The 19,427-nt window shown below is 44.4% G+C and overlaps 1 protein-coding gene across 1 annotated transcript in view; it reads right to left on the reverse strand.

Moving 5' to 3' along the window:
* Window positions 1-19,427, reverse strand: part of HAUS1 (HAUS augmin like complex subunit 1) — a 545,328-nt gene that overhangs the window by 509,417 nt on the left and 16,484 nt on the right. The window contains exon 2 of the mRNA XM_044088993.1: window positions 7,741-7,915. Within this exon, the coding sequence (XP_043944928.1) occupies window positions 7,741-7,915 (175 nt within the window). The remainder of the gene's footprint in view (window positions 1-7,740; window positions 7,916-19,427) is intronic.

Consider the following 19,427-nt stretch of genomic DNA (forward strand, 5'->3'; position numbering starts at 1 on the left):
TGGTCCTGGTAGTGACAAGCCAGTGACAAGCCTTTTGAAGAATAAACCGTAGAAATACATTTCGAAAACCAATGCGAACTAGTAACCTTGGAGACCACTTAACCCTGTCTGCCAATAGAAAAGGCCACAAACAGCTAGTAAGATTTGCAGAAACTCTTGGTCCTGTCCAAGTAGAATCATAGTTGTCTATGAACGTCAAGTGTATTCAGTAAATATTCCCCTTTATTGGAGAAGCTGAGGAAGAAAACTGGCAACTGAATGGACTGATTCAAATTTGCCTCTGTGGCTACTTTAGGCATGTAGGAAGGATTGTTCCCAACAGCCACTCTGTCTTTATGAAATACCAAATATGGTGGTTTAATGGAAAGAGCTTGCAACTCGACACTCTTGCTGAAGTTTTAGCTACCAGAAAGGTGGTCTTCCATGACAGAAATTTCATATCACAAGTTGCAGCAGGCTCAAAGAGACTCTGTGTAACAGACTGCAGCACAAATGAAAGATCCCAAGGGAAGAAGGATCTTTGAATGGAGGCCGAAGCAGGAAAACACCTTTCAAAAAGGCCTTTCAAAGGAGAGAAGAAAAAGTAGGCTCCTCACAAACATGGAAGTTAGACATAGCTGCCAATTGCAACTTGATAGTAGAGAAACTAGCTCAATCCTGAAAAAGAGTGAAGATAAGAACAATAAGATATCTGGAATGGGAGCCAAGAATGGACCCAAATTTTGCTGCTTGGCCCAAACAGAAAACATTTTCCATTTGCTAGTGTAAACCTTTCTGGTGGAGACCTTCTGAGAGGCCAGAATAATGCGTCTGATGGGAGATGGAAGCCTGGACTGATTTGGGATTACAGGAAGTGGACAAACCACGTGGTCAGATGGAGTCTGAAGATTTGGGATTGAAGGATTGGAGATGTTAGAAATGCGATCTGGAAAGGGATCTAGTACCCAAGGGGGGTACCTCAGGTGAGGCCATAGGAGGGGAAACCACACCTGCCGAGGTCAAAAGGGGGCAATGAGGATCAAAGTAACCAAAGAAGCCTTGATGTGCTGAGCTTTCTAAAGCACTCTGGGAATGAGAGGAATAGGACGGTAAGCATAAAGGAGACCTGGAGGCAAATCGTGAACTAGAGCATCCCTGTAGGACACCCTAGCTGGGGGAATCAGGGCAAAATACTGGCTGCATTTGTGGTTATGAGGGGAAGCAAGCACACTGCAACATGGATGACCCCATCAAAGGAAAATCTCCCTCACCACGGAGGGATTCAGGGACCAAAGGTGAGGACTCAGGATGGCCCTGATGAGTCTGTCTGCTAACACAGACTCCCTGGGAATGTGTGTGTTGCAAGAAGAAAGTGCCCCAATGACATCGCCCATTCCCACACCCTCATGACCTCGTGACAAAGCAGATAACGTGTGGCGCCCTGCTTGTTGATACACCACACAACTGCCATCTTGTCCGTGTGAATTGCAATGGTACCTACAGAAAGACAGTCCAGAATGGCTTGCAATGTGAGAATTACTGCTCTCATCTCAAGTACAATTTATATACAGTTTGGTCTCACAGGGGACCACATACCTTGGACAGTCTTTCCCTGGTAATGCCCCCCCCCCAAACCCAACAGAGAAGCATTAGAGGTCACAGTGGCACTGGGGGGAGGAAGAGAAAATTGTCTGCCTGCAAGGATGTCGGGAAAATGAATCCACCAAAAGAGATGATGTCTGCACTCCAGGGTGAGACGAATTGAGGCAGTCATCGGGTGAGAAAAATGACCACTGGACTGCTAGACTCCACTGCAGAACCCTCATGTAGAACCTGGCTAGCAGCACCAAAGAGATGGCCGCCACCATGAACCCTAAGGCCCTGAGAATGAAGCAGTCCGGAAGACAAGACAGGTCTAGGAGGCATGGAATATGAGATCTGATAAGATGAACATGCCTGAGAGGTAACGCTGCAATCTCTGACACAATGTCCAGCTGAATTCCGATGAACACCAAGTTTTGGGATATAATCTGGTTCAATTTGGGGAGATTCACTGTGATTCCCAACTGTTTTAACAGGTGAACCATGCAGCGACTAGCTGTGACCAGTCTATGCTTGGTGGGAGCTGTGAGAAGCCAATAGTCAAGGTAAGGAAACACCTGGAATCCCTGCAGTCTCAGGTGAGCTGCAACCACTGCCTTGCACTTGGTGAACACCCGGGGGGGGGGGGGGGGGCTGTGGTAAGACCAAAGGACAGGGTCCTGAACTAGTAATGGCTGGCCCCTACATAAAAGCGGAGAAGTCTTTTGGAGCACCTGTCTATTTTTATATATGACAGTACACATCCTGGAGCTCACAGAGCACATCCAATCACCCTTGTGCAAAAGAGGCACAATGGACTATACAGTGACCATTCGGAACTTTTACTTCTTGACAGAGAGATTTAACACGCTTAGGTCCAGAACTGGACATAGGTCGCCCATCTTCTTTGGCACTATAAAGAAGTGAGAGTAAGTTCCGTATTCTTGTTGTCCTGGGGTGACCTCTTGAATGGCTCTCTTCTCAAGAAATCTGAGCACTTCTTGCTGAGCCAACTCCCTCTGATGGGTTTACGCATCAGGGAGGCACTTCCTGATTGGAGCATGTGGCTTGGAGAAGGAATTAAATAGCTCCTGGAAATGATGTTTGCTCAGGTCAAAGGGTGCAGTGACAAACAACCCCTGACTGCCTACAGAGCAGGATGGTCAGGCAGCATATCAGGAGCATTGGGAGGGCTTCTCGGAGAAGGGCTCCCTGGAGCCCTGATTATGCGGACCCCTTCTGCCCCTGGCATGGCGTCTGCTATTGAACTCTCTCCCCAGTCCTCTAGAAGAGGGCTCGTCCCGAGTGTCTTGGAAGGAAGACTGACTTCTTAAAACATAATTTTCTAGTCCCCTGTTGAGTCTCAGAAAAGGACCGCTGAGGGGTAGAAAACTTGATTTCCACAACAGACAACGTCTTGCTTTCCTGCTCACTGCGGGTGAGTGTTTCCTTAACTGAAGGACCAAAGAGGGTGGACCCATCAAAAGGGGTGTTGTTGAAGATGCCTTAAAGGACTCTGCAAACCCGCAAAGGCACAGCCAGGCATGGTGTCAAATAGCAATGCCTGTACCTGCCGCTCGAGAGGTGCCTACTGCAGCACTGGAAATTAGCCTCATCGAGGAATTTGACAGGGAAGCGAGAGTAGACGGCTTGAGGAACACTTTACTTAGTTCCCCAGCAGGCAACAATGCAGAGAGGGAAGTGGCGAGTTCCTTGACCAAATCCCACTGGAGTCGGGCAAAATGTGCCAAGTAGTTTAGTGCCCACATACCGAAGGTAGCGGAGATAAAACCTGCTTTCCATGTCTGTCGATCGCCCGAGATTCATGGTTAGGGGGCTGAAGAGGTGTACTTTGCTCCGCCAACTTTTTGGTGGTGGCAGCTTACACAATCATATCGACTGGCATGCCCTTTGACCAACACTGCCTGTCAGGAGGACTCAAACTTGTAGTTGCATTTCAGTACCAGCTCCACAGTATCCGGCTCCTTCCATGCCCTGCTGGCGATGAAGTCTATGAGTTCATCAGCAGGGGGGAAACCCAGGAGGTATGTGGTTCCATCCTGAAAGCCTTCAGGAATACTGTCCCCTCGGGAGGATGAGGGTACGGAAGACCATCTGCCCTTTAACTTGAGGATTTCTAAGATGTCCCCAAAGGAGACACCCTCGAGCGGAGATCGGAGGGATCTGAGGGACCCGTCCTCTTCATCGAGGTCCGTATTTAGGTGAGAGACTCCATAAGGGAGTCTAGGTGCCTCCTCTTGCATGATCTCTTCCGAGGTACCTCCTCCAGGGGGGACTCAGGGGAGGATTCGGAAGAGGGGGTAAACCCAAGGGGGCAACTCCCACCTGAAGGATGCTTTGAGAGGGCTGACCAGGAACAGAATGAGAAGAGTCCACTCTCAGGGGATGGGGAGGTCCCTGGAAAGTAGGGGATGTAACTCCAGTGGAGAACAGCCTCTCTACTACCTGGAAGGTCGAAGGCCTAGACGATGCCACATCCCCACTCCTGGCAGGCAGGCCCCCCTGAGAAGAGGGAAGAGAGCAAGCCAATGCCTCCCGGCCTCTGGAAAGTACTGGTCCTGAACTGCAGAGGGCTAAAGCACCAAGGGGAAGGGACTGATCCGAAAACAGACTAGAACCTTCACCCAAGGACTCCGGCATGACAGAATGGGCCCGGGACTCTATCTGCCCTGGGGAGGACGAGCAGAGGAAGTCAGGGACACAGGTGGGTTAGAGGGTCCCAATCTCCTTCTTGATGTGCCCCAAGGCCTGGAAGTCCAAAATCACCTGGTTAGGATGAGGAGAAGAAAGTGAAGGGGTAGGAAGAGAGCCCCTGGCCAGATGGGGCCAGAGAAGCAAGAAGCCCCAACTCAATCTGAGCCTTGAGGAAGGACCTTGTCATCTTGTCCATATCGGAGGGGAGCAAGCTCCTGCAGGACCAAGAAGGAGAGGACCTAGCTGCAGATGGATGCCTGAACCCCAAGGACCACTTGTGCCTCTCAGATCAGCTTCTGGGCTTGGAAGCAGAAGGGGACTCCCACAATCCAGAACCCGGAGGGGAGTCCTGAATAACAATGGTGGGATCAGACATAGATCCCGGATCCATCCACCTTGGATCGGAGAACAATAAAGGATCTGACCATTTGGAACCTGCATGACTGAGCCAAGGAAGTCGGATCTGTGGTAGGCCCAAACCTGGTTGGATCCAAAGGCCTCACACCAGAGGCCTTGGATCCAGGTGTAGACTCCAGCGACCTTGGATCTGAAGGCCTCAGAGAGGAAGCCTTGGATCTGAAGGTAGAGTCATGAGACTTTGGATCAGTGTGCGTCGGATCAGACGCAGCAGAGGCTGGAGTCAGACCTGAGGAACTGTGATCCAACAGCCTGGTCTTCTCAGGGGAAGATGACCCTGGAAGAGAGGTGGCCTAATTCTTGTGATCAGAGGGTCCAGGCTTTGCCAGGAACTGGGCTAATGGACCCCGGACCATTCCCTTCAACAATAACTTGTTACAGCACTCGTCCAAAGCCCTGGGGTTGAATGAGGCACAAATGTCACATTCAACCTCCAGGTGGTACCCCCCCCCCCCCAAACAACAGAGGCACTTCTAGAGTGAGTCAGATACGAGCATCTTCCTACCACATGAGGAGCACCTTTTCAAAGCCTATTTGGTTTGTCCGACATGGCTGCAAAATAAACCAAGCACCAAAAATCAAAGGAAGCACCAAAACTGGTACCCGGGAGAGAAGCCGAAGTCCACAAATGGGAAAGACCACCAATAACCAAATACAATATCTAAAAACTATTTACTATTCTAAAGAAACAGAGAACAAAAATAGGTACCAAAAAACTACACTTGTACTGCAATAACAGAAATGGGAGTGGAGGAAGAGAGTAATGCTAGACAGTCAAACAAGCTGCAGAAACTATCAAGTACAGAAAAGAATATAATTTAGCCAAAAAGTAAGGAAAATATTAAAGGCCTTATCCCCAAGGAGACTCGAGTCCAGGCAATTAAGTCTGATGCAGAGCACAACAAATGAGATCTGGGGAGTTAAAGGGCAGCAAGGGATTATGGGAGTGAGAGGAGCTGGAGCCTACAAGCTATCTGACAAGTTGCAGGCACAGACCTGATGTCTGATCCTAGAACCCAACAGTGAGGAACAGTGACATGGATAACATCAGATCCAGATGTTTAGAAGCAGGATTTCCTAATGAAATCACTGCAGGGTCAGATCTGGAATTAGAAGATAATGGATTTGCATAGATTGAGGAATTTTATACAACGTATCTGCTTTCTTATGGGCAGTGGTCTGGCTGTTAGGCAAGTTACTGGTTGTAATAACATCCTCTAATGTTGGAAGAATAGGAGAGGATTTAGGAAATTCCAGTTGTAATAAAGCATATATCTTTTTCAAGGACAGTGGAATATCCTCATGTTCCTAATGAAACTGGTTCTTTCTGGATATAGGTTCAGAAAGATAAAATTCTTCTGAGGGACTAGCACAAGAAATACACTCCTCAGAATCAGAATCGGTCATTTGAGGAGGGAAAGAAGTTGCCCCCTTAAATTCATTTTTCTGTTCAACATACTGGGAATCTTAAAAAAAAAATGTAGAATTTCTTTTGCCAGCAATACCAGAATTTGAAGGGACAATTGCCTGAATTAAACCCTGAGCCAAGCCCAATAAATTATTCTGTCTAAAGTAAAAGACAGTCTGGCTACGAAAAGAGCGATTCCCTGCTTCTGCCTCTAATGGTGACAACAGTGGTTCTTCCCTTGAACACTAAGGGCACGCCAATAGCCACAGAAGTAGTGTTTAAGCCCAGTCTATGGTGGCTGAAGGGAATGCACCAAAGGGAGCCACAGGAGAAGATGAATGGCCTAGGAAACAGAAAGAGCAATAGCAGAGTAACCCATCTGCAACGGAGACAAAATTGTAACCTGCTGAAGGAATAATATCTGTCTGAAAACTTTCTTCATTTTGTGGCTGGAAGGAGAAAGAACAGAGGAAGCAGCAAGTTCCATGCTGAAGCCAAAATTTAAACCTGATTTTCAGGGAAGATTGACAGGAACAGTCAGTAAAACAGTTAAGTAATAAACTATTTTTCCCCACAAACACCATAAAAGCATCTCAAACACTTACCCCAGTCCCCAAAAGTAATTCAACAAATGTTTTAAACACAAAAACAATGAAAAAAAATACTTCTAACAACCTTTAACACAAAAGTAAAAATTCACTTCACTACAAAACGTGACTGAAAGTCCTATGACAGTACACTGAAACACTTTTTCCTAGCTTAAAATAGTTATGCTTCTATTAACAATAATTAATATTGAAAGGATTTTCCCTGAAGGGAACATATCTGCCCAGCAATGGAGAAACATTATCTGACCATCCAGGAAAGCTCTAAAGGGCTCGGTGCCCAAATCAATGATTTTATTCATCTCTACTCGAGCTGTCAACAATTTGGGTGTATGGAAGAGGTCATTAAGTTCTAAAAGCTGACCGGCTGCTAAATCCTATGCAGGACATAAACCATACGGCTAAAGCTACTGCAGCAGTGATGAAATGGTGAACATAAAGGATATATGGAATGGACTGCCAATACAGCCTCTTCAGTAAATAACCTTCTGTAAAATCCAGTGTGTGTTAACTAAATAAATAAATACCATTTGCATGTACATCACAAATACACCTGTATTATCATGAAATTAGCATGCTCAGCCAATATTCAGATCCCTCACAGCAAGAAGTCTTCCAGTTCAATTCTCAACTGGAGTGCCTTCTGTGCAGAGTCTGCATGCCTTCCCTGTGTTTGCATGGGTTTTCTCAGGGTGCTTCAGTCTCCTCCCGCATTCCAAAAGACATGCAGTAGGTGAATTAGACACACTAAAATTGAACACAGATGTGAGTATGCGGTATGGAAGAAAAACCATGGCAGGGCCAGCCACCCAATGGTATGAACCTTACCTCTAGATGACTGCCAGTGTGAAAGTGACACCCCAATCCCAAGTACAAAAATGGGAAAAAGGGGCTGTGGATGGATGAAGTATTTTTAAATTAAAGACTTCAAAACTACCGTCATTTCTCCAGCTCTTTGTCATTTTAATTACAAAATCATGTTTTGAATTCACAAAACATTGGTGGAAAATTTCAAAGAATAATAATATTTCTTACCTTCCAGTGCATATTCTGACGTCTTCTGTTTCAGATCCTCAATGACAAGTGAAAAGTCTTTATCCCGTGCAGTATTCAGCTCTGCTAGCTGGTACAAAATATCTACAGTTCTAGTATCTACTTCATAGTCTGGAACAGGCTGATTGCCAAAAACTTTTTTCAACCACAGTGCCACCTTTAGGAAAAATGTATTCAATTACTTTTTAGGAAAAAATATATTCAGTGTATTTAACTCTGCACACATTTTCATAAATAAGTTCAATCAGGATTTGTTGTACTTATTCAATTTACCAATGCAGACCTCTCTCTTAAAAGAAATGCATTTTCTAATGTTAATAATAATCATACTTCTCAATCTTTTACAGAAAATGTGACGTGATCTAACTTCAAAATGGAAGCACAAAAATATAGTGGAATTAAGTGCAGCAATGTTTTGGTTTACTATTAAACCATCATCAAGTGCTATGAACTTATTTCTACTGTTACACTTTAAAATGTTACTGGATGGTGCTTAAAATGCATTCTGTTATTAGTATGCAAGAGTTTTAAATATGTGGCATACCTCATAAAATGTAGCAGCTGACAGGAAGGATTTTGTTATGTACTGACACATTTGGCTCTCAAAGAAAAACACATTTTATCACAAACTGCTTTCAGTTTGCATTCAGTCAGAGGTAACATAGTAAGTACTTTATCTAGGAGATGAGCTAAATTAGCCAACCAATATGTGCGTTTGCCCTCCCCAGGATCACAAACATCAAAGGGAAATAAGAAAGCACACTGCACAGGCCCTTTTACAGTTTAACTTGAGTTTCAATAAATCCTTGGCATGAGATCCCAAAGAATACACTTCAATTATGCAAGAAGGAACAATGCAAATATTTTATTCTGGCATGAACTTTTATTAGGCTAGTGCATTAAGAGTATAACTCAGGCAATGCACTACTCAATGAAGCAATTCAATAGTCACAGGAAATAGATAACAGGTTAATTACAAAAGTCTCCTTCCTGGAATTTCTAAACTCTAATGCCCTGGATCAACTTGTCAACACCCCCACCAGGGGCAACAACATTCTGGACCTGGTCATTACCAACAATGCTCAATGCCCAAAATCAACCCCTTTCTTGTTAGATCAGACCATAAACTAATCACCATAGATATCCACATCTCGACCCTGGCCCCACACAAGAAAACCATCGTAAAACATTTCTCCAAAGCGAACTTCACGCTACTCAAAAATGAGGTGGCTAACTTCACGACGCCCCTGCAGATGGATAACACAGTCACGACTGCTGAATCCTACACAAATGCACTCTACAAGCACCGGCATGAGTGCACGGATCGTGCTATCCCCAACAAAACCAAGACGCTATCCTCCAAACAAAAGGAAGCCAATCTGGTGGTCCCCTGCCATTAAACTCTACAACAGAAGGAAGAAACTGTTGCAAAAGAGAGTAAAAACCCAGGAATGGAGTAATTCCCTGACGGGCCTCAGTAAGAAGCTAAGATCCCTCAAAAAATCCTCCAAACCGAATTTTGAAAGAAAAATTGCCAAGGATTCCAAAGACAACCACAAGGCATTCTTTAGCTATGTCAAGAATCTCCATGGCAACACTCAGATCTGCACTGACCTACAACAGAATGGCGCAAAATATACAGAGCCAACTGATATTGCCAACATCTTGGCAGATAGGTTCAATGAAAACTTTACTCCCCCTCTAACCCCCCAAAGGGCCTATAACTATATCAAATTATTGTAAATCCCTGTTAAATCACAAACACGCAGGTAAAAACGGCACTCTCTAAAGCCAAAAACATAGCATCCATGGGACCAGACAACATCCCAGGCTGTGTCTTACACGGATTCCAAAATGAACTAGCCCCCCCCCCCACCTAAACTCCATGTTCAATCACAGCCTCACCACAGGCTATGTGCCCACTGAATGGCGCACAGCAACAGTTATGCCACTCCACAAAGGAAGAGCCACCACAGACCCCAGGAACTATCGACCTATTAGCCTGACAAGCCTGGTCTGCAAGGCCATGGAGCGTATCATCATGGAACTCCTAAACAAGGACATTGGTAACCTTCAACCTTTGGATGTTACTCAATTCAGATTTGTAAAGGGTAGATCATGTCTCCTAAACCTGGTAGACTTCTTTGAAACAGTTACCAAGGCCATAGACGAGGGCAAGGTGGTCCATACAGCCTACCTGGACCTCGCTAAAGCCTTCAATACTATCCCCCATTCAGGAATCATACATAAACTCATCAATCTTAACATAAACCCTTACGTCACTAGATGGGTGGCCAACTGGCTCATGGACAGAACCCACACGGTGAGAGTTACAGACTCCAGATCAGACTCCAAACCAGTGACAAGTGCAGTGCCCCAGGGTTCAGTCTTGGGACCTCTCCTGTTCGGTATATACTTCTCCAAAGTGCAAGCAAACACTGAGGGTCTATGGCTAGCCAAGTTCATAGATGACTGCAAACTGGGTACCATAATAGATTACCCTGCCGGTGGACATCCTGCAAAACGGCCTCACTGAGACAGACACCTGGTGCCAAAAACATGGCCTCGAGATAAATGCCAAAAAATGTATTGTCATCCCCTTTGGTTAAAACACGGTACACATGAATTACCAAATAGGGGGAAGTTCACTTAACACAGAAAGTGTGATAAGAGACCTTGGGATCCAAGTGGATAGTAACCTCTCCTTTGATAAATCACACTGCCACAGTGGTCAAAAAATCTTTCTGGGGCCCATCTAATCACAAAAGGGTTCGCATCTAGAAAAGGAAGCCATTGTCCCCCTCTACTCATCACTTATCAGGCCCCTCCGAGTACAATGCCCAGTTTGGGATGTACCTCACAAGACACCTACAACAACTGGAGAGTAACCAGAAGTACCTCACCAAGAGGATTGCTGGCCTCAAACAGTTGCCCTATGCCGACCGGCTCAAGAAACTCCAACTCTATTCGGTCGCATACAGCTTACTCAGAGACCACCTCTGTCTGACATATAAAGCTATGTCAAACCCAGAATTGATGGACATGCTCCACTTAAAAGAAATCCCAATCTTATCGAGCTACACGCTCTAGGGACCTAAACCTCACCACAACAATAAATAGGACATGCTGGAGGGAATAGATTCTTGTCCCAGAGACTTTCCATGCTCTGGAACAAAATTCCCATCTACATCAAGCAGAGCTCATCATTAGCAGTCTTCAAGAAAAACCTTTAAGTGGATGGGTAATAGGAAATACACCCCTGGGATCACGTCTGGGGCTCTGCTTGCTAGAGGGGCAGGAATTTAACATTACATGAGTGGCAAAAGCCAAGACACTGTTGGCTAGGCTTACTTATGCCTTGGGCCGATAGCCTAGTACCTACCTATGACTGAGGCAAGAAAATGGTGGACAGCAATGAAGGCAACTGAAGTCGCATACTGCCAATACCCAAAGTCATGCATAAAAAAAAAATTCACCAGTGTACAGGATGATAACTTTAGAAATATATTTTAGTCTAACAGTAATGTAATCAAATGCTACAAAATAAAGAATGCATTATGTTCACAACATAAAGTGATGCAAAAACATTTTTGAAATGAATCAATCAAGAATACTCCAAAGGAGTACAGCAAAAAACAATACCGCACAACTGACAATTATTTCTGCTCCTTAACTAGGCGTCAGCAACATCCAGGTTAAAAAGAGTTCAAGGTACAAAGCTCAATACCCAAAAGAGGACCCGTCAGATAAAAAGGGTACCCCTTACCAAAGTACAGCTTTGACTATTCCTGCATTATCTATGCAGTTCCTAGAAAACATTCTAGTGCATGAAAAATAAGATTTGATACCAAAACATTTACAACTTCCCACACAGATTTTTTTTTTCCTGTAACTGGAGTCACTTTCTTTTACATGCGGTGCAAAGTAATCTATAATGTTCATTGGTAGTACTAGGCTATTGGCCCTAGGGCCTATATAAGCCTAGTCAAAAGGTACCCTGGCTTTCACCACCTAAGAAAATTATTTTCCTGTGCCACTGTCTTGCAGAGCCACAGAAGTGATCCCCGGGGTGAATTTCTTATCTCCCATCCAATCATATAGGTTCATAGGTAGGAATTACTCCTGGTAAAATCAATTTATTTTTATACTGGTTTACATATATGTGCAAACAGAATGCAATGTTTCCATCAGATACTTTGAATAATCCAGCAAACATAAAAGTAAACCAATATACAAATAAATAAAATGTCAACTGGGTGTGTCACCCATTTCACCATTTATGTTAATGAAGCAGTGCATCTTGCAACAAAAAATGAAAAACTCAGCATCACTTTTCCCCACTGATAACGATCCTTCCTTTTTTGTTCAACACTTTAAAGCCATGTGTTGTCCTCCTGTAATCATTTTAAAATGTTGTGCGTTACTTTCCAGTGAGCATAAAGCACAAATCAAAATAGGAGATGGGGAAATTGGTTTTACCAAGTATATAATTCTACAACCTTCAGACAGTTATCATGCACAGCTTAGCAACAGGAGGCTATATTAATTCAGTCTGACACACACTACTTTAAAAAACAAACACACAGCAAAATACATTAGAGAACACAATAATATTGCTGTGTATTACCTACCATTTTAACAGTGTACCAAATGCAGAAATGTCTCAGCTCCATGTGGGCCAAAACAGTTTTGTGCTCCCCATCTGTATTAATTCTACCACACACAGACCAAAGGTTAGAGACTGTATTATCACTGTTGCTGCACCCCAACCTTCTATATGGAGATTGCATTAATTCAGTCTCACATGAGGCACCTTTCCTGAGGCTGTATTACTTCAACCACATGCAGTCACAGAGAGAAACATGGTTCTGATGGTATGTCAATCAAAATCAAGGAATAACACTTCATCATTAAAACAAGGTACCGAATAATATTTGTAAACAAGTAAAGCACAGAGAAAAAAAGTCATCTTGCTTATTGGCGGCTATTACATCTCACAACCAGGCATAACAGAATAGCACTTGTCAAACAAAAGCCATGTCGCTATACATTTCCTCATGATAATCATGTACAACTAAGAAGCCTTGAAAAAATGCACAAAATGAGATTGTTACCATACAACATAAAATACTCCTTTAGGGTACACATAGGTATTGTTTCTCACTATCAGGTAACATAGAACAGTGCCCATCAATCCCAAGTTTAACGTTATGCACAACTTCCCCCACTATTTTATTTCATGACAGCAAATGTGTGGTAGAATTAACGCAGCTGCCAGATGCCAATGTTTTCCACAAGAATTTTTCATCTACATACTAACAGTGCATCATATGGTATCAGTAGCCATCCAATATAAAGCAAAAGAATCCTTGACTTTTTACTGTATGTTGCTTTTTCTCAGTTAACAGTCCATGAAATGCTCCAGCTCGGTCTTTATGAAAAAAAAACAAAACATGGTGGTTTGCAAGACAGTGCTTACAACTCTAAACTTCATCTAGCAGAGACGAATGCAGTAAGAAAAATAGTTTTGCAGGAAAAAAAACTTCAGGTCTACTGAAGTTGCTGGTTCAAAAGGTGCTTGGGTCAAAGCCTGAAGCATAATAGTGACATCCCATGGAGGAACTGGGTCTCTGATCAGAGGTCTGAGTAATAAAGTGCCCTTAAAGAAGACTTTAGAATTTTAAGAGACTATGGAAGTGTTACTGCCCTACATGAAAATTTCAGATGGCAGCTTTGACAGCCGAGAAACTGGAGCCCGATAAAAAATCCAAAATTGACAAAAGGGGTGCAAAGAAATGGTCTAATCCATTTGAAGTGACCCAAATAGAAAATATTTTCCACTTGCTTTGGTAAATCTTTTTTTTTTTTTTTAACTATTTCCAAAAGGCAGAAATAATGTGGACAAGCGAAGAAAATAGTCTGGCATCACTGGCTATTATTAGAATTGAAGGAACCATGCAGTTAACTTCAGAACTTTTAGATCCGGTATAGCCAATCTGGACAGATGACTCAGAAGGTCTGAATTTAGATCCAACACCCATGGAGGAAGTAGCAAATTAAGCCACTGGAAGGGGAACAAACCTGCAGGGGCCAAAAACGGAGCAATGAAGATCACTCTGGTCTTGCATTTTCTGACTTTCTGAATGAATTTCGTTAATACTGGTGCCTGAGGAAAGCAGTATAGGAAACCTGGGGGCCAACTGTGGACCTGAGCATTCCTCAGTGACTGTCCCTGTGGAGGGATCAAGGCGAAGTAACTACTGTACTTGTTTAAGTATGAGACAAACACATTACAGCAAAGTTGGCCCCAGTAGCTGAAAATCTGTGTTGACACAGTGTGATTGAGGGACAACTTGTGAGGCAGGAAGACTGACCTGCTCAACCTGTTTGCTAGTACATTTGACATCCCTGGGATGTGCGCTGCTATCAGAAAACAATGGGAAGACACCACCCATTGACACACTCTCATGGCCCACCCCCCTTTTGTGGATATTCCATACTATGGATCAGACAACTAATAGGTCGAATCAGATGAAAATATAGACATCACATAAAGATCAACTCCATATGAATTGCAGAAGTCAATTCTGGGCACAATGCAAGTGCTGCAAAGAGCACTTTTGGCGAATGAAGACTGAAATAAAACTACTTTCATTAACTTTAATCATACTATGACTTAGGAAAGGGGTCCATTACCAACATAGTATTAGAAACCCAAAAGACTTGGAGAAATTAAATTGAGTGAATGCTGGACTAGCATACCTGTTCACACAACATACAGAATATATCATGGAGACAAAACAGCACACTGAGTATGCTAGTCCATAACCACATAACAGATTCCAGAAATGTCCTGTAAAGCAACAGTTGCGGTCGCCATTTAAAACAGAGGAACTTAAAAGAGTCTCAAGACCTGTTGAATCTACCTGAAATCAGACAGTGTAACGGCTTCAGAACCAGCTGAAAATAGTCCTGTTTGGTGACTTCACTAGAGCTTGGAATGGCCAACACAAGAGCACATATAGGTTCATAGGTAGGTACTAGGCTATCTACCAGAGGGCATTTTTAAGCGTAGCCAGAGTGTGTTAGCTTTTACCGCCCCATTGATTAACTGAGCCTCTGTCAAGCAGAGCCAATGAAGTGATCCCAGGGGTGTATTTTCTGTTGCCCATCTACTCATCAAGGCTTCTCTTGAAGAGAGTGTTAGTGAGGGGCTCTGTCTAATGTAGTTAGGAATTCTGTTCCAAAGCATGGGGAGTCTCTGTGACAGGAATCTATCCCTCCAGCATGTTCTATTTATTGTTGTTGCGAAGTTTACCTCACTAGAGTGCGTGGCTCGCAGTAACTTGGATTTCTTTAGGTGGAGCATGTCCATCAATTCTGAGTTGGACATGGCTTTTTAAGTCAGGCAGAGATCACCTCTGAGTAAGCGATATGCCACTGAGTACAGCCAGAGTTTTTTCAGTCGGGCTGCATAGGACATATGTTTGAGGCCAGTAATCCTGTTTTGTGAGGTGCTTTTGTGGTCTTTCCAGCTGTTGGAAGTGTCTTGTGAGGTACATCCCAAATAGGGCACTGTACTATGATGGGTCTGATGAGTGACGGGTAGAGGGGCACTATAACCTCTTGTTTCTAGATGCAAACCCCTTAGTAATTAGATGGGCCACATAGAAGGATTTCCCAACTACCTTGGCAATATGATTGTCAAAGGAGAGAGATTACTATCTACCTGGGTCCCCAGATCTCTTATCTCTTCTGTAGTAAGGGGGCGGCCGCCTATGTGGCAATTCATGGGTGTATTGTTTTTCCAAAATGGGATGACTATGCATTTTTTGGCATTTAGCTTGAGGCCATGACTTTGACACCAGGTGTCTGTCACAGTAAGGCCTTTTTGAAGGATGTCTGTGTTAGCCGGAGAGTCAATTATGGCTCCCAGTTTGCAGTCATCGGCGAACTTGGTTAGCCATAATCCTCCTGTGTTTGCCTGTACTTCTGAGAAATATATGCAGAACAGTAGGGGTCACAGAACAGAGCCTTGTGGGACACCACTTGTGACTGGTTTAGAGTTGGACTTGGAGCCCGCTATTCTTACCATGTCAGTTCTGTCTGTAAGCCAGTTGGCAACCCATCTTGTGACGTAGGGGTTTATGTTCAGGCTGGCAAGTTTTTCTATAATACCAGAGTGAGGAATGGTGTTGAACGCCTTGGTGAGATCAAGGTAGGCTGTGTGAACCACCTTTCCTTTGTCTATGGCCTTGGTGACTGTCTCGAAGAAGTCAACCAGGTTTAGTAGGCATGATCTGCCCTTAAAGCCAAACTGGGTCAGGTCAACTGTTTGGAGGTTCCCAATGTCTTTGTTAATGAGTTCCATGATGATGCGCTCCATAGCCTTGCAGACCAAGCTAGTCAGGCTTATGGGGCGATAGTTACCAGGGTCAGTTGTGGCCCCTCCTTTGTGGAGCGGAATAACCGTTGCTGTGCGTCATTCTATGGGCACGTAGCCTGTGGAGAGGCTGAGTTTGAACAGCGTGTTTAGCTGAGGAGTTAGTTCATTCTGTAGTTCGTGCAAGATGCAGCATGGGACAACATCTGGCCCCAGTGATGCTGTGTTTTTGGCTTTTGAAAGGGCTGTTTTCACCTGTACTTCTGTGATTTCTGGGATACTACACTTTTCCGGTATTGTTGTGGGCCCTTTTGAAGGTGAGAGGGAGATGAAGTTTGCACTGAATCTATCTGCCAGGATGTTGACAATATCAATAGGTTCAGCATATTTTGTACTATTTTGCACTAGCTCAGAGCATATCTGCGAGTTGCCACTTAGATTCTTGACATAGCTAAAGAAGGCTTTGTGGTTATCTTTCGAATCCTTGGCACAAAGTCATATTTGTACTTGTTCTGGAGTGACCCGAGCGCTTGTGTTATGTGGCGGATTCTGGCTCCCGATAGGCAGCTAACAGTAACCTTCTCCTTGTCCAGCCTAGTGAGTGGGGCGTCAGTGTGCCTGACTATTGAGTCACCTATTACTAGTGTGTACCTATCTGCCCAAGGGCATTTATAAGCCTAGCCCATAGTTATGTGGCTTTCGCCACCCCTTTAGTTTGAATAAAAACTATGCCTATCATTTTGCTGTGCCTCTGTCAAGCAGTGACACTGAAGTAATCCCTGGGGTATATCTGCGATCTCCCATCCATTGGTCAAGATTCCTCTTGAACAAGGCCAGAGAGGTGCTCTGCCTCACATGTACCGGGATTTTGTTCCACAGCATAAGGAGTCTCTGGGTGAGGAATCTGTCCCTCCAGCATGTTCTATTTATAACAGTGTCAAGGTTTAAGTCTCCCGCCCTTGTGGTTCTGAGGGATCTAGATTTTTTGAGGTGAAGCATATTCATCAAATCGGGGTTTGACATGGCCTTGTATGTCAGGCACAGGTCACCTCTGAGCAAGCGGTATGAGACTGAATAGAGCTGGAGTTCTTTTAGTCGGGCAGCATAAGACATATTTTTGAGACCCTTTATCCTTTTGGTGAGGAACTTTTGGGGCCTTTCAAGCTGCAGCAGGTGTCTGGTCAGATACATTCCGAATGGGGCATTGTACTCAATCATAGGTCTAATGAGTGATGAGTACAGGGGGACGATGACCTCCCTTGATCTAGATGTGAATCCCTTCATGATCAGGTGGGCGATATAGAAGGTTTTCCTAACTACTTTAGCAACATGAGTATCAAGCGAAGGCTACTGTCAACCTGGGTCCCCAGATCCCTGATGACTTTTCTGTGCTCAGTGGATTGCCACCTATATGGTAGCTAGGGGTAACCTTGTTTTTCGAAGGGTATGACTATGCATTTTTGGCGTTTAACTTCAGGCCATGGCTCTGGCACCAGTTATCCGTTTCTGTGAGGCCCTTCTGGAGGATATCTGTGTCAGATGTGTTTTCCACTATGGCCCAGTTTGCAGCCATCTGCAAACTTTGTCAGCCATAACCCTCCTGTGTTTGCTTGTACTTCAGAAAAGTAGATGCCGAACAAGAGTGGACCCAGGACTGAGCCCTGTGGGACACCACTTGTGACAGGCTTTGAGTCTGACATGGCTCCAGCAACTCTGACCCTGTGGGTTCTGTCACTTAGCCAGTTTGCAACCCATCTTGTGATGTATGGGTTTACATTCAAGCTGATGAGTTTTTCGATGATACCTGAGTGGGGTATTGTGTCGAACGCCTTTGCCAGGTCGAGGTAGGCTGTATGGACTGCCTTTCCCTCATCAATGGCCTTAGTGACTGTCTCGAAAAAGTCAACCAAGTTTAAGAGGCAGGATCTGCCTTTGACAAAGCCAAACTGGGTTGGATCCAAAGTCTGCAAGTTCCCCATGTCTTTACTTAGGAGTTCCATTATGATCCTCTCCATGACTTTGCAGATAAGGCTTGTCAAGCTAATGGGGCGGTAATTTCCAGGGTCTGTGGAGGCACCGCCCTTATGAAGTGGGACCACAGTCGCCGTGCGCCACTCCTTGGGTACGTATACTGAGGTGAGGCTAAGATTAAACAGCTGTCCTAACTGTGGGTTTAATTCCTCGTCGAGTTCGTGAAGCACACAGCCAGGGACACCATCCGGTCCCATGGATGCTGTGTTTTTTGCCTTAGTGAGGGCAGTTCTCACCTGGGCGTTGGAGATGTTTGGGGGGGCTACAATCCTCTGGAATAGATATCTCTCCTTTTGGGGGGAGGGGGGGTTTGCACTGAACCTGTCAGCCAGTATGTTGGCAATGTGTGTAGGTTCAGTAATTTTCACATCATTTTGAACTAATTCTGAGCATATCTGGGAGTTTCCTCCTAGGTTTCTAACATAGCTAAAGAAGGCCTTATGATTGTCTTTAGAGTCCTTGGCGATTTTTCTCTCAAAATTTGCCTTGGATGATTTTATGAGAGCTCTTAGTTTTTTACTTATAATGATCAAAGGTGTCTTACCTTTCAATGATTTTGCTCTATCTTGTATTAGCTTCATCCTTTTGTTGTAGAGCTTGTTTATGGCTGGGGTCCACCAGACTAGACGCTTGCCTTTGGTACAGAGAGTCTTAGTTTTGTTTGGGATTGCCTGATCCATGCAGTCCTGTAGGTGCTGGTAGAAGGCATTTGTAAGTGATTCAGCGGTTTGAGTAATGTTTACCACTGGCTCAGGGGCCTTAAAGGAGACCACACTAGTTTTTAGAAGTGTGAAATTGGCTTTTGAGAAGCTTTTCACTGTGGTCTTTTTTGTTTCAGGTGGGGGCGGGATGAGGACCTCCAGCGAGATTAGTTTATGATCTGATCTCACCAGTGAGGGGTATACTTCCGGTGTTGAACATTTTGATCCCATGTTCGTGATGAGATCAAGTATGTTTTCTCCTCTTGTGGGGATGGTGACTAGTTGTTCCATGGCATTTGAGTTTATGAACTCCAGGAATCTTTGGGTTAGAGTGTTCGGGCTTGAGTAGTGTTCCCAGTCTATATTAGGGTAGTTGAAGTCACCTAGTATGATGGTGTTTGGAGATACATTTATCCCCTCCAAAGTTTTCAGGAAGGCCATGTGAGGTTCCTGAGTTTGAGAGGGTGGGCTGTAACATGCTACAAATTGCAGAGCAGTCTTGCCTATGGTTAATTGCACCTGGATGGTCTCCGATGCATCGTGCGTTGCCACCA

Source organism: Protopterus annectens, chromosome 1.part1 (genome assembly GCF_019279795.1).
Source record: "Protopterus annectens isolate FY-2018-M chromosome 1.part1, PAN1.0, whole genome shotgun sequence".
In the NCBI taxonomy this organism is placed as follows: domain Eukaryota; kingdom Metazoa; phylum Chordata; order Ceratodontiformes; family Protopteridae; genus Protopterus; species Protopterus annectens.